The 16,424-nt window shown below is 37.1% G+C and overlaps 1 protein-coding gene across 2 annotated transcripts in view; it reads right to left on the minus strand.

Annotated features, from left to right (window-relative positions):
* The window catches only part of LOC149540037 (RNA-binding protein Y14-like), a 71,382-nt gene that overhangs the window by 36,524 nt on the left and 18,434 nt on the right, over positions 1 to 16,424 (minus strand). Inside the window, exons 3-4 of one of the 2 annotated variants that reach the window (XM_089801227.1) lie at positions 1,656 to 2,000; positions 1,251 to 1,387 (exon numbers count right to left, since the gene is read on the minus strand). In XM_089801227.1, coding sequence (XP_089657353.1) covers positions 1,251 to 1,387; positions 1,656 to 1,971 — 453 coding nt within the window. In that variant the 5' untranslated portion in view covers positions 1,972 to 2,000. Of the gene's footprint in view, positions 1 to 1,250; positions 1,388 to 1,655; positions 2,004 to 16,424 lie in introns of both variants that reach the window. The other variant, XM_089801228.1, reaches the window with a different exon arrangement.

The following is a 16,424-nucleotide window of genomic DNA, read 5'->3' on the forward strand; positions in this document are numbered from 1 at the left end:
CACCATTCACTAAAATCAGCTCAACTCACAAACATTTAAACCCTAGCACTCTCAAAATGAGAAAAAATAAATTTAACTACACACACAGCTCTAATATTGTATTAGATTTGGCAGTAAGTACTAAATAGACAAGACTTAGCATACGAATGCTAGCCACGAAAAAATAATGGTAACTGATGAACCAGAGACCAAAAATAGAAGATTGTTATTCCACTAATCAAGATGTTTATGACACATTAAATGCAAATGAATACATTTATGACAAATATGAGGAAGGTGGCAAAGACAATGCAACTCTTGAATCTCTACATGAGAAAAAAATAACTCCAACTGAAGATGTCAATGCTCACACCCTATTACACATTCCAAGCCAAGCCGATGCAAGCTTAACCTAAATCTTAGAAAATACATTATAAACTAATAAATTCTTTTAAAATGCCTACGTCATCAACTAAAAAAAGATTATTTTATGTAATGGACAAATTTGAAAAATATTGAACATAGAAGCAACAACTTCATGATAGATGGAGAATTGAGAACACAGCATATACAGTAACAAGAGGTTCACCAAATACGCCACCCCCTCCCTCAGTATGCATACTGATATACTTAGTATGGGTACACGCATGATACCATGCCTACCCATACCCAAAATCAGGGCAAATTTTTTGCTGCACCAAACACATCTGGATATGGTAATGTGTTCATCTGTGTTGTATCCAGGTGAAATAAACAAATAAAACTAAATCCTAAAACATTACAAACCCCTCTTGTTTGCATACTTTTGAATATGAATTGTCTCCCCTACAATTATTTGCTGTCTTGACTTTTTTCCACTGCCCTAAACTACTCTGCCCTCTTCTGCATAAACACCAAATCAACCTCTGTTGACTGAATTGTTTTTGTTGCCATCTAGAATATGAATAAAGAATGCATGATAGAGTATTAAACATTCACACAGATGTTGGAAAACTACATCTGTTATTTCACCCTGACAAAGTAAGAATATGTGGAGGAACAACTTATTAGATTTGTCAAAGCTTATCTATTAGTTATGTGAAGACACACTTGGTAATATAAAATTTTCAACTCATATACTAGCAAACTAAGCACATTCTTTTTATTAAATAAGGAGCAGACATTTTCGCACACATTTAAACCAGTAAACATAAGCATTATCCAAATTTGTATAACACAATAAGCAAATAAAATGAAAAGTAATAATTAAAAACTCTAGACCATTGACGAACCTTTACAAATCCAGTTCTGCGATCTAAATTCAGGTGCAGGTTTTTTATTTCTCCATACTCGCCAAAAAGCTCCTGAAGATCAACCTCTTGGGCCTCTTCGTGTACTCCAGTAACCAAAATGATCCACCCCTCGATAGCTAGTGTGATTAAAGATAAACAATCAAAGAAAATTTTGATTTGACAATATGCATGAATAAATTCACACAAATGACATTCTAACAAACACAGAGACATGAATTAACATTATCAATTGCCACAAGGCTAAGTAAACATTATAGAATGAAAAACATATTTTCATGTGTACAAAAAAATTTGCAATTTCATCGCAGCTGTCTGAACCATTTACAACTGTATGATAGTCAGGGATCAGTAAAAGGACATCACATTCGAAAAACAAAAGGATACATCTCTGTGGGCCAGGGCCACCACCAGAATCAAGAGAGTCAAAGTCTCTAGCTGCGAACCGGGTATTGCGTTCAACATCAATTTCTTCTTTGAAACCCCTGCCTTTTGTCTTCTTGGGTGGACCTTGCTCATGCTTATCATGTAGCTGCAGCTGTGAGGTGGTGCCAGTTATTGTAGATTTTAATTTAGGCGTTGGAACTGAAGGTACCATCTCTGCATTCCCATTGCCACTTGCCTCCTCCATTGTTGCATCATCATCCATAAGATCATCATCTTCTGGCTCGAAATCCACTGCATCGACCTCTGCACCAGCCATTTTCGCTCTGACAGAAACTTTGTTTCTTTCTGCTAATGGAACAAATGAAATCAGGGAGCAAAAGATGCAGAGCAATTTGCTTTCATAGTCAACTATTTGCTATTCAATTAATGAAAATAAATAAAAAGAATAGCTTTATCCAATAGGAGAAACGAACTAAAATGACAATTTCTAATACAATAGGAGAAACGAATAATAATACTGATATCCACAAACGACAAAGTAGACTATGAGACTCAAAAGTAACGCCTGTTCAGATATACAGGCAAACAGAACCTAAAAAGATGAAGCTACCTATAATTGTACTAAGCCCAAAAAAAGTAGAACCTAAAAAGATGAAGCTACCTATAATTGTACTAATCCCAAAAAAAGGAGTAGAACCCAAAAACATTTGAATCCAATTCGAACCTGCATTCAACTAGGGTCTAGGCCCAGCCTAGCTATTCAGCCCAAATACATTTGACAAAGTTGGGCCCCAACCAAGTACCCAGGACAAAACTGAACAAATTTGAGGTGAACCCACAGGTTTCTTGAAAAAAGTGTATTTTAAAATCATTTTTTTAGAAAAATACATAATTAACCCTAACTTATTCCAGAACTGCATCTGTCGAAGGATTTATAGCTTGGTTAAACTTAAAAGCGATAGAACTATGAACATGGTGTGCCCCAAGAAGGTTCTTGTGTCCTCAAAGGCCTAAATTTGGGTCTGCTGACAGCGATGCCCCTCAACCCCACTGGGAACTTCTACCTCCAGACACCCACTCTGGGTTTAAAAAGCGAGAACATAAAACTGCTTTGTGCTGAACCAGATGGAAAAGTGACATTTTTTCCATTAATTTGGATTGAAATAATGAAAACAGTGATCTAAAATCTATTTCCTTGCTTTTATGAATGTTTCAGCATTCTTTAGTTTCTCAAGCTTTCCCGAGTTTTTCTTGATTAAGTTCTTTGTAGTGGAAATCAATTAATACTTTTGGTTTAGTCTCCATTAATACTTTGGTGAAGTCAATCCGTAATGTCCCCTAATAGGTTTAGTCTCCATTATTACCAAATTAGCACAAATTTGATATTTTTGTCCCAAGCTAAGGCATATAAGACATTTGAAGTTAAAAGAACTACTCATTTATTTATTCAGATTAAGTTATCTGTGATTCTGTATATTAGTTACTCATATCCTACCTTATTACTATTCCAGCTCAACTACGGAAGGAGTAGGTGTTATCCAAGTTGCCCAGATACCAGCTGCGATGGGCTCCCTCAAAGTTTACAGATCCAAGCCCTTAGTTATTATTGGGTCTATGCCCGCCAAGAGCTCAGGGTCACTAATCCCTACCCTATCTTGGGACAGATAGCCATTGCTTGGATTTATACAAGCCCCTCCTTGGACACATCTCTTTCTTCTCTTCTCAAATTACGTCATAGAGCGTATACATAGTTTTATTTATTAAAGAATGCATATGTATATATATATAATCATGTGATGGCCTTTCACTCTTAATAGCATGTATAAAAAATATACACACACATATATATAAGACCACACATATACTCTTTGTTAGTTACATACCAAATTTTGATACATTAAACAATATACTAGCCATTGGAAAAACTTATTGTGAAGTTAGTTATTTAGTAAATTTGTTGGGAGTTATGGTTCATGTGAAATTGATTTATCAATAAAGTTTTGATGATATTTTGATTCTTGTGAAATGGAAATTTAGTTATTAGATAATATGTCATGTGACATGTTAGGTAACTGTTATGATGAATTTGGAAAGTGAATATCTTACGAATTTAAAGTGATTATGCGATATTTTTGTTATTTCAAATTATTGGAAATATGTTATTATCTGGGACCATTTCCATTTTGCAGGAGCATGATGACGAGGTGAAGTGTTGCCAAAATGAGAGTTAGGAAGCGGACACCCGAATCCATCGTCAAGCCATCAAGTATGAACTTAACTGCCTAGAACAAGGACTAAAACGGCTAGGCAAGCAAGAAAGTACAAGGATTACCATGAGCTATCCAGATAAACAAAACACTATAAAGAATTAAATAAGAAATGCCACCTTCATTTTGTAATGATCTTTGTGTACCTTGCAACCTATCATGTCTTAGTATAGTAATATCATCATGTCTATACTCATACTTAGGTGGGTATGAAATATGTACATATGTACACACACACACACACACATATATATGTTTATCATAATTAGTAATTACTCAAGCAAGCATGAATATATAGGAATGACATTAATATACTAAGGCATGGTTCGGGCGTATGTTGCCACCTTTACTTTACATAGTTTCTTGACCTTGACTTTGGTCATTTATTTAATTGCTTGGAACGACCACCTGTATTGTATCTGCCACCTTATGGCATCAGGCCATAACATTCTTTTTTTCTTAATACTTTGAATTTAAAGTTCTTGCAACATTCTTGCCACCTTAGTCTTGGCGTAACTAAGCACGCCGCAGGTGACCTTTACCATCTTGGTCAATTCCTTGTCTTCCATTTATACTCTTTGTTCTTGTTGCGGGGGCATACCGGGCTTTGCTCATTGTTCATAGCATTTCAATTATTTCTTTCTTTATTATACCACTGTGCTCTCGGTTCGAACTCCAAAAACAAGAGTTCTCAATAGTGATTATCATTACCAAGCCGAAGCTGTGAGTCAAGTTTGCAACTCACATTGAGCACCATTGGAATCATGGTGTCGGCATGCTGCAATCTGTTATACCAACAGTCCCCACCGATTTGATCAGGTCATGCTTTTGTTTACTTCCACATTTACTATCTTGTACATGTCGAATTTCTTAATAATCTTCGGCCTCTCTTTTAATTTGCAAGTTCAAAGTCAAATGTGATAAATTTTCCACAGTGATCTTATAGTTTCACCGATATGCTCAGTCTGAAAATAATTGCTGTATGCATTTACATATGTTCTAAATGAATGAGTACCATACAGGGATATAAAATATAGATCTCTGAGATGGAATATTTCTCTCATTGAATGATATCAAACAGAAAGAAAACCATATTAACTTATGATGCCATAGGCCGAAATTGGCATGAAGCATGGTAAAGGAATAAGTGTTCATGAATCCAGAAATTATAATATGAAACTCCCGAGTAATGAGGACCTTTATGGTCGAGCTAAGGGGAGAAAAGAGTGGGAAAAAATCCTACAATTTAAAGAAAGAATGTAATCAGTATTGACATCTAAAACGAATATAAAGATAGCTCATGGGAAGCCATTGTATTTTTCTTCTTGTCAAATCGAGTGGTGGGTGATCGGGTACATAAGTTGACCACCCTACATCCTTGGCCAAGGTAGTTAATGGTGTGTTGCCACCATGATCACCAGAGGTCAGGGTGCTAGCAATTGTAAGATAGGTTGATTGGAATGAGTCCACAATTTCGATAGTTGACTAGTCGAGACTCTCACCAAGATGCTTAGCAGTTGGATAAGGGTGTCCCAAGCCAACTCCCAGGGTAGGAAGGGCCTTTCTCGTTGGAGATTGTATGGGGGATACATGGGTCCGTGGTTGGGAGGTTAAGCCCATGGCAATGCTTCTACTCTCTTCTAGATGCCAAGGCTTGTACAACTTAGTAACATCAACTGCTTTTATTCTAGTAACCCTTTCATGTTCTTCTTGTACTTTATTTGCTATATATGTTGCTTCCATCAGAATATTTGCTATTTATGTTGCTTCCTTCAAAATATTTCAGAATTGTTTTTGCAAGTGAAATTGTAGTTATTAACTGATTGTCATATGAATATGGTAGTTAGATGGTTGTTCGTTCCTAAATATATTGAAATGTGGTTATAGTTAGTTCATATTTCCATTTCATGTGAAAGAGTTGAATAACTACTTTAACAATATTTCCTTTTAATTGGTTAAGAATTGTGATTAGTTTTCCTTAATTAAGGATTAGCTAGTTTTTGAAATTTTAGTATGTTACACTATTTACTCCTAATTGATTTCAGATATAATATACTATAGATGTAGAGAAATATTGATTCATAGATAAGCCATAGCATGATAGTTTGTGGTCACATGATATTTGCCCGCAATAAATATAACTTATTTTTATTCTTTTGTCTTCCTTGTGATGAATACCAAAAATATTTGTAACCTCTATTTGAATGAGATATACATATGGATCTTTCTTTAGTAAAAGCCTGATCTCTTTCTTATATTCCTTTGATGGTGATTTCAAAGGATTACAACTCTTCACAAGGATGTGATGTATCTGTCCATCACCCTTCTTCGTAAAAAGTGCTCAGCTAACATGCAAGTTGGTAACGACAATTATTGTTATCCTCAATCATCATCATTGATGTACTAACATAATCAACGGCACAATTGTGGTGCTTCGCCAACTTTATTGCAAACATTATTGATTGGGATTAGTATTAATCACAATCATTGTATCCCTTAAGAGCCCGTTCCATTATATGACTCAATATTGATCAACGATGACCATGCTATCTTTGTCGGATCTATCTCTATTAGGTATCGGGGATATGTAGAACATTTTATCTTTACGCTACTATAATATCATCATCCCACTTGATAAGAAACATCGTCTCATTAGTCAATTCCTAGTAAAGGCATTTGTGTTATGTAATGTCCCTTTTTGAGGACATTATAAAATTACAAGTCCAACTTAAAAAACAAATTAAAAGTGACTTTGAGTTGAATTAAAACTATATAAATAGTCTCTTTTAATTAAAAAGGGGAAAAGGTGAGAAAGGGGAAATAAGACGGAAGACGGAATGGGAATCTCAAGAGTCGTTGTTGAGCATTAAAAGAGGAAGTCGCATTCATATTGGGCATGCTCAGATATTGATTTGGTTTGAGATTTCTCTTGGAGAAAATAAAGAAGCTTTAGCTTCTATTTAGTATCCGAGGACGCAAACCCTCAAGATCTTCTTGGATGGATTGGACGTAGCCTCGATACATCATTTGTGGTGAATTCGCAATGGAGTTCATAGTTGCATTTAAGGTTCATTTCTGGTTATCCAATTTGACTGATGTCACTATTTTTATGATTGGATTGGATTATGTTTTGTAGCTTTGCTCGGATAAATTACATCAGGATATATATATATATATAATAGTTTAATTATGATAATGAACAAACATATCCTATGAAGGGACATGTCTATTCTCTCACTTGCTTATAAATATAAGGGGAGGCTGCAATAGGAAAACACATACCAAGTATTATGGCAGTGTTATTACATTTGCAAAGAACTCTGAAAATCAACATGGTATCAGAGCAGTTACAAAATACTAAGAGAAAATAATCAATCTTATTTGAACCTATGATAATCCTCTAACTTGAACAGGTTGTTTATACCATAGAAATTTTAAAATTGCAGAATGCAAGACGCTGAAGAGGTTGTCCACAGTTGAATTGTACATTTCCTTGAGGCTTTGAAATTTTAAGCAATCATACATCAATCGCATTCCACGAGAAATGGTCCACTTGGGTATTGGTGTTTGTGCTTTTCATCTTCACATGCCTCCTCATCTTCAGAGCTAGGTTGCATAAGAATAGAATAAAATAGAAAAGAAAGTTCAACAAAGAAGCAGCAGTGGAAGCATAGTCTACAAAGGAGGAAACAATTTTGTGATCATTTAAAAGGTCAGTACTTCACGAGAGCAATCTCTTATGAGAACAAGGCATCAAAAACTACCAAGCGTACATTGGGACATATTGTGAGAATGAAGGACCGAAGGATGATGTTTGACCCAAGCATGTTGATGTCCTTACATCCAACAATGGGCGCTCATTCATCTACACAAATATCTCAACCCTCGAATTGTCCACTGCCATTAGTGGTCATTTATAAGGTCAATGCTTCATAAGAGCAATCTCTTATGAGAATAAGGCATCAAAAACTACTGAACGTAAATTGGAATATAATCTGAGAATGAAGAACCAAAGGGTAATGTTTGGCCTGAGCAAGTGTGTTGATGTCCTCACATCTAGCACTAGGGTGCTCATTCATTTGCACAAACATTGCAACCCTCGAATTGTCCACTACCATTTATAGTTGTCTCAATAAATATTAAACATGTGCACTAAATAAGGAAATGAATTAATATTGAAGCTGACAATGCAATAGAGAGAAGAAGAAAGTCGATAAGAAAGGTTGGAGGGAGAATAAAGAAGGTAACGCGCATAGGAAAGTTGGTCTAAGCCACATTGATTAAAGACAGCCTCATATTCTTTATTGGACAGGTTCTCTATTTTTTACTACTTGCACAAGCCTCTTTATATAATAGCCAACGTGGCTCTTAGAGCCCACGTGGCCCTCCACTATACTCCAATTGATCATTGTTCAATACCAGCACTTCTAAGCCAACGTGGCTTTTCAAAAGACCAATGCACACACAAGACGAATCAACATATTTATTTCATTAAGGTTGCAGCATTTACATATGCCGAAGCATACAAATTACATTGGAGGTATAGAGTCACAATGAGTCGTATGTAAATAAAGGAATTCTTAAAATGTGTGAAGAAGTGTGATTAAATGTATCTACCAAATACATTCAAGGAAGTTGTGATTAGTATTTATCATCTAAAGAAAGTAAAAGTTAACGTTGGATGCAAAAGACCAAAGGTGTTATCAGTCTAACACAGTTCTTGAGGGCTAAGGCAAGTATACATATGTAGGTACTATTTCATTCTTATGATTTCATTTCAAATATGTTTTGCATTTCTATATATAATATGATGAATATGAAACATTTTGAGTGATATAAAACAAGGTGAATATATATTAAAGTTTCCTCTACATTATTAAACCAATGAATAATATGATATTAAATATATGGTGATTATACATTAAGTCAAATATATTTTCTAAATGGGAGATGACAAGGGGAAAATGGTTGAACGGTGGAGAGCAGGCTTCTCGAGCAGGACTGGGGGTGGTTACAGTAAACAAGGTAGAAGTTTTCAGCATCCTAGAAGGTTTGAACCATTCCTGCAAAACTCAGATTGGCTTGTCGGAACTCTAATAAATAGAGATGGGCCCTATGGGAACCGGATTCTAGTTTAGAACACTCATAAATTGAACCGGCAAATTGGTTTAGATGCAGGGAAATTCTGCATGCACAAGGGAATTCTGCATGCATAGTTGGCCGGCTCATTTCTTAATGTTACGTATAGAATCTGGCAACATGAACTGCAGGATAAGCTATAATCTCATTTTCCGATTATCCGCCTTGCTGCGGCAAATACCCAATTCTCAATGCCAACATGGGGTAGGGCTGCTCGTTGAACAATCATTGCCCTATAGTTGGAAGGGGAAGAGGCTTGTTGAACATAATAGTGCTCCTCCGTGCCCCACCCTCGGGCAAGAGTGGAAAGGGCAGGCAGGCTGCCAAACTACTAGGGTAATAGAAATGGAAGATGGTAGGGGGAAGGAAGAAATTTTCAAAAGAGGGTTCAATGAAAAAAAGTGGAACAGCAAAAGGGGGGAGTTGGCAAAATGAAGGTGAGAGGAAGGGCTTCTATGGACAAAGGAGCCACCCAATGTAGAGATTCACATCTTTTAATTAAGGGGGAAGTAGATTTTGAAGAGATTGCAAAGTGAATGAGGAAACCACAAGTAGTGGAGAACTAGGAGAAACAACAGATTGAGGATCAGCAAATGATAAGATGCACAGTGGAAAGGGTTGTTTTAGAACAAGGCCCTATGAAGGAGAAGAAGGATTTTTTGGAAAAGAATGCTTTCTTTTTAAAGTGAGGAGGACCATGGCCTGCAAATAGGGAAGTTAAAAAACTGGTATGATGAAAAGTGGGGAAGGGTGAAAGACTTCAAAACTTTGGAGAATGGGTTTTGTATGGTAACGGTGGAGCTGGCACAAGATAGAGACTGGATTTTAAATGGGGGACCGTATTTCCTTGAAGGGTTTGGTTTTTACATGAAAGCGTGGGTTCCAAACTTTGATTCCACAAAAGAAATAATAAAGCAATTTCCTATATGAGTAGGCTTGAGAAACCTCCCTCAGGAGTATTGAAATGAACACTGTTACAGGAAGATAGGCAATAAACTGGGGACATTTGTAAAGGTGGTCGAAATGGTGGATAAGGAAACTCGACAAATGTTCCTGAGAATATGCATAATGTGGAATGACTGTCATCCTATACCAGAAATGATTGAGGTTTTTAGTGAAGGGGAGGTTTGGAGGCAACCTCTTTCAATGGAAGAAGGTCTAATGGTGTGTGAGCATTGTCTATGTGAGGACCATGAATCAGAAAAATGTAGGCAAGAGGGATGACAAAAGGGGAAGGAGGATGAAAGGTTACTAAATAGGGTGATAGTGTTGGCTGAAGCAAAAGTAGGGATGCAGAAAAGAAGAGAGAAGAGCTCAAGGGGGGCTGCTGCGAAAACGGAACACATTATGATCTAGAAAACCAAAGAAAACAATTGTAGAGTAGAAAAAAGGGAGGGAGTGAAAAGATGGTGAATGAGCAAGGGTGCTAATCGGTGAGAAATTGTTTAGGAATATGCAGCAAGAAAGCGAGGAAGAGAAGGGAGGTGAAGTTGTAGTCCAAACTAAAGTTTTGGAAGGAATAGTAGGTAGTGAGGATGTGCAGTGGGTGGGGGTCAAAGAACAAGGGGAAGACTGTGGGGTGGGGGGAAGATCCACTAGTAGTACCTACTAGAGAGGAACCTCAAAATTTTAGAAGAGAAATTTGTTGTGAAGAGGATGGGGTTAGAATGGCCGTGGAAGTGCATAAGGGCAATGTGGAAGCAAAAGACTATAGGTCTGTTATAGAGGAGGACAAGGATAGAGCTGAGGCTGAGGTCTTTAAAGATATTGAAATCTCCCCAATCACAAATTTGAAGGGGTGCTCTGGAGACTCAAGTTTTGATGAGAGCTCGAATGAGGAAGAAATAAGAAGGGAGGATATGCTGGAGGAGGATTACCTAGGTTTGGAGGAGAAGATGGCTCTTAAAGAAAAAAGGACCATGGCTAGTTTAGAAAGAAAGAGTCACAAAGTTCAAGTGGGGGAAAGTCAAAAGAGAAGAAGCAGAACACTAAATGCTTTGATTCAAATTGCTGGAAGTACAAGAGGCCAAAGTAAGCTGAAGACGGGAAGGGGGAAAAACCCTTCCCGGAAGGAATGAAGATCCTCTCGTAGAATGTCAGGGGATGTAATGCCCCTAACAAATATCGCTTAATCAAGAGAGGTCTAGATCAAGCAAGACCAAATGCGATTCTTTTTCAGGAAACAGAGATAAAAGTAGATGATATAGGAGGTGCTAAAAGGAAGTTTGGGAAGTAGCAAAGTAAATCGGTAGCTACAGAAGGAGCTTCAAGAGGAATATGTGTTTTATGGAAGGAAGATTCAATCAGTGTTGTGGTGATGCAGCAGGAGAGAAATTGGCAATGGTTCATGGTAAGCTCAAAACAACTGGGGACAGAATTTTATGTGATCAATGTTTATGGGCTGGTTCAGTGTAGGGAAAAGAGAGTGTTATGGAGATCTTTGGCAGAGGTTTTGGAGGTTCTACAAGATGAAATCACAATCTTGGGTGGTGATTACAATGTTATTCTCCACCCGAGAGAGAAAAAAGAGGGGAGGGATTGGAGATCAGTTAAGCAGGAAGACTTCTCAGCCTTGGTGACTAATAATGGATTAGTGAATATCCCCTTCAAGAAAGGTGAATTCACATGGAATAATAGAAGACCGAGGCTTGTGAACATAGCAGAAAAGTTGGATGACTAGACACAAGTTAAATGGATGGTGGAAGCTGAAATATTACCTATCCATGATTAGATCATTTTCCAATAAGTCTGAGAACCAGGAAGATTGTTCCCCAGATAGATGCCCTTTCAGATTTGAAGCAATGTGGCTAAGAGCGGATGGCTTTAAGGAGCTAGTTGAACAATGGTGGAAAAGAGCCCCTGCGTATGAAGGGAATTAAGCTTTCAAAATGTTTTAAAAGTTGCAATATATAAAAGGGAAATCAAAGGTCTGGAACAGGGAAGCCTTCCAAAATATTTTCAAGCGGAAAGAAGAGCTGGAACTCTCTTTGAAAGACTTAAATGAAGGAATACTTATGCATGGAATGAGGGAGAAGAATTTCATAGAAGAAATGAAGTTAAAAAAGGAATATGAGGAAATCCTATCAAGAGAAGAGGTGTATTGGAAGCAGAAATCAAGGAAGACATGGCTAAAAGGAAACAGAAACACCAAGTTTTTCCATAATTCAGTCAAAGTGAGAAGAGCACACAATAAGATTTTCTCGATAGAAAATTCGGAAGGGTTGATGGTATATGACCTGGAGATAATAAAGGAGGTTGTAACCTTTTTCAAGGATAGAGGAAGAAGGTGGGGAATTTGAAGGGGAAGTTTTGGGGTGTATTCCAACTTGTGTTTCAAAGATGGGTTTAGGAAAGGATAAAAGTCAAGGTCTAGATGGTTTCACAGGGAGTTTTTTCATATTTTTTTTGGGACTGCTTGGGGATGAAATGTGGAAGATGGTTGAGGAATCTAGACAAGGAGGGTTTGTATTAAAAGACATAAATAACACCTTCATAGCTCTAGTGCCAAAGAAGGAAGCTTGTCGGACTTTTGAAGATTTCAGGCCTATCTCTTTGTGTAATATTTTGTATAAAATCATCTCCAAAGTGATTGCAAATCGGCTAAAGCTAGTTCTAAGTGATTTGATCTCAAAGGAACAGAGTGGGTTTGCACCAGGGAGATCTATCTTCGAAGGTGTTATAATAGCCCATGAAATGATTCATTCTATTGGAACAAAGAAACTAAGTAAAATTATGGTGAAATTAGATATAAGAAGAGCTTATGATGAGATGAATAAGGGTTTTTTGTTCAAAGTTCTGAAAAGCATGGTTTCAATGAAGAATGGATAAGATGGGTCAAAGGTTATTTGAGTTTTATTAGATTCTTGGTTTTGGTTAATGGCAGTCCTTAAGGTTTTTTTGAGTTAGAAAAAGGAATAATATAAAGGGATCCATTGTCCCTTTTTCTCTTTATCATTTTAGCAGAAGTATTGGGAAGATTGATTAGTGTAAAAAGAGCTAGAGGCCTTTGGAAAGGTGTAAAAGTGGCTAGGGGTGTAGATGCTATCTCCCATCTCCAGTTTGTGAATGACACCTTTTTAACAGGGGAAGTCTTAGAATAGGAAGCCAGAACAATGAAAAGGACTTTGGAGACATATGGGAAAGTTTCATGACAGAAGATTAATTGGGCAAAATCAGAAATTTTCTTCTTTGGAGACATATGGGAAAGTTTCATGACAGAAGATTAATTGGGCAAAATCAGAAATTTTCTTCTTTAATACCCCTATTAGCAAAAAAGTGGCAAGTTGTAAAATCCTGAACATAAAGCAAGGGTTACTTCCAAGTAGATATTTGGGGATTCCTTTGTTCCAGGGCAGAAATAAAAGTGATGTGTGGAAATGTTTAGCAGAAAAGAGTTTTCAAAAAATAGAAGGACGGAAAGGTAAGTGGCTATCATCTGCAGGGAGAAATTTAATGTTAATATTAGTAGTGTCTGTAGTTACAATCTTCTCAATGATGTGTCTTAAAATCCCAAAAAAGGTAATTAATAATGTGGAAAAATAGATGCATAGGTTCTTTTGGAGTGGTGCAAGGAAATGTAAGAAATTACCTTTGTTAAAATGGGAGAAAATATGCAGACCAAAAAAGAATGGGGGAGCTGGAATAAGAGATTGGAATCTTATGAATATAGCTTTAGGAGCTAGATTAGTATGGCAGATGGTAACAGATGTTGATCAGATTTGGACTAAAATTCTAGGAGCAAAATACTTGGATTCAGATGAAGGAACAAGGATTTTAATAGTCCAAAACCCCTTAAAAGGGTCGGTAATTTGGAACTTTATTATTTCATGTCGACATGTTATAACAGACCACATTTCTTGGGTGATTGGTGATGGTAACAAAGCAAATTTTTGGGAGGATTCATGGAATAGATATAAAACTCTAGATGAAGAATGTTAGAATGGTGACCTGAAACAAATCTTATGTGGTCTATGGGGAGAAAAAGTTAGAGATATCTAATTGAGAAGGAAGGAGGCCTAGGAAAGGTTTGTGAATAGAAGGATTGGAGGGTTGAGAGCTTGTCTCAGAGGCACCAAGAATCTCTTAAAGATATTTTTGCAAGAAGGGAAGTTTGTATAATTGCAAAAGGGGATCAGATAAGTTGGTTAGTTGCAGCTTCAGATAAGTTTTCTGTAAAACTAGGCTATGAATTAATAGCAAATAGAGAGGATATTAGTTTTGAAGCCAATGATTTATGTTGGAATTAAGATATTTTGCCGAAGGCAGGAACCTTTTCATGGTTAGCTATTCAAGGCAGAATTTTGACTGGGGATAGAAGGAAGAAATTAGGTATTCAAGGTCCAACTAAATGTGTAATGGGTGGTAAAGAGGAAGAAAATGTGGATCATCTATTGTTAAATTGTGAGGTAGCAACAAAATGTTGGAGTCATGTCCAAAGTAAGTTGGGATGGATAGGACCAATGAGTCCCTCTCTAATGGACTTCTTCATCTCATGGCCAAGAATGAGGAAAAGAAATATGTTGGAATGTGTGTGGAGGATAAGCCCTTCAATAGTAATATGGGAGGTGTGGAAGGAGAGAAATAGGAGAATCTTTCAGGAGGTGATTAAATCGGTGGAACAACTCTTGAGAAGGATTGACCACTCTATTGAAGAAGTGGTAAATGCAACGGTTTTTAAGAAAGATTTGTTAAAGAGTGTTTTTATGAGAATTGATAGAGATATTCAGAAGGAATGGCCTCAGATCAATATTAGAAAAGTTGGAGCAAAGAGGGGGAACATTTCAATGATGAAATTGAGAGAAAATGCAAGGTGGGAAGCTCCAAAGGAAGGATGGATAAAAGTAAACTTTTATGGGGCTGCAAGGACTAATCCGGGCAAATCAAGGGCAGGATTCATAGTGAGAGATCATAATGGAGATTGCCAACAGTGGCATGTTGTGATGGTTAAGTTGTTGCATTGTTATCCTTGCCATCAAGGTTCAAATCTCATGGGGATGAGGTCCCCCGTTTGTGGCCTCACTGGTTCATAGCTCCAGGTCAAAGTGTTTACCCCTCTTCAAACAAAAAAGAGAGATCATAATGGAGATATGTAAGCAATAGGGGCAAAAAGATTATCAGATGGCACAAACAATGAAGCTGAATTCCAAACAGCACTCTTACCAATTCAATGTGCTAAGAAGGTGGGGAAGTTAAAGTTATTGTGGAAGGAGATTCCATGGTGGCGGTGCAAGCAATAAGAAGTAACATGATTTTTGCTTGGCACTTAGAAATTTTTTTGATAAATATTAATGAAGAGCTAAAATCGTTGGAGGACTTTAAAGTGTGTCATGTTTATCGAGAAGCTGACAGGGAAGCAGATCAACTTTCAAAATGGGCAACAGATTGTTTGCCGGCGAGGTCAGAGTGTTTTCAATGGTGTAGCCGTTGGGAGGGGGTGTTGGATGATGATTGAAGGAAAATAGAAGTTAAGTTTAAAAAGTGATGTAAATGATCAAGTGGAGGATGACAATTAAAGGAGTGTCAGAATAAGTAAGGATGTAAGATTTGGGTGATTTGTAATAAATGCTCACATAATGAAAAGACCAGCTAAAAGCAAAGGACAGAATGTGAAGTTACTTAGTGAATGGAAAAAAGTGCAAAAAAGGAGCTACACGACATGCTATAAATAAAGTAGCTGAAAAGGAAATTTTAACAACTTTGAATAGTAATTTGCAGATTTGGTGATAGTAACAAGAAGGAAATTTAAATAAGAAGATGGAAGCTACCTTCATGTTCAAAACGACCAGACAGCACAAGGCACTTTATGGCCCGATTCAAAATCAGAGGCTGAGGTTGTTGCTTCAATGCCCATCACAAGGTGTCTTGGAGGCAGTTAAGGGAACGGTGAGGGAATTGTTCCAAAATTCAACCCACCATTGGAAAATCAATGTGGATATAGCAGCTACAATGATGGCGTGGGGATTAGAATTGGCATTTCCAAAAAAGGAAGTAGAATGGGTGATGAAGTCATTATTTCCCAAAGATTTAATAGTGGGGATTGATTCTCTGCTGGAATGGGCATGGCCAAGGCAGGGTTTCAATTACAGCGAATGTTTTGAAGATGAAGAGAAAGGGAAAGCTTGACGTAAATTCGGTTTTATATGGTGGCCACCAAGAGAGGATAGGAAGGCTTACAAGGCAAAGATTAGAGTAGCATGGCTTCAGTTGGTGGAGGGGATCTGCAATTTCAAAGAGAGGGAAGGATGGAAGGTGATAGGGTTTTTGGTCTCCCATCCAAAATGTCGAAGAACTATAGGAAATAGGAAGAAGAGAAGGGTGGTGAGTGTTTTATTCCTGGTAAAGGTGGAAGAATAATCGGAAGGAG

The sequence above is a fragment of the Cupressus sempervirens genome, chromosome 9 (assembly GCF_028749045.1).
Source record: "Cupressus sempervirens isolate cs-2001-9-10 chromosome 9, ASM2874904v1, whole genome shotgun sequence".
NCBI lineage: Eukaryota > Viridiplantae > Streptophyta > Pinopsida > Cupressales > Cupressaceae > Cupressus > Cupressus sempervirens.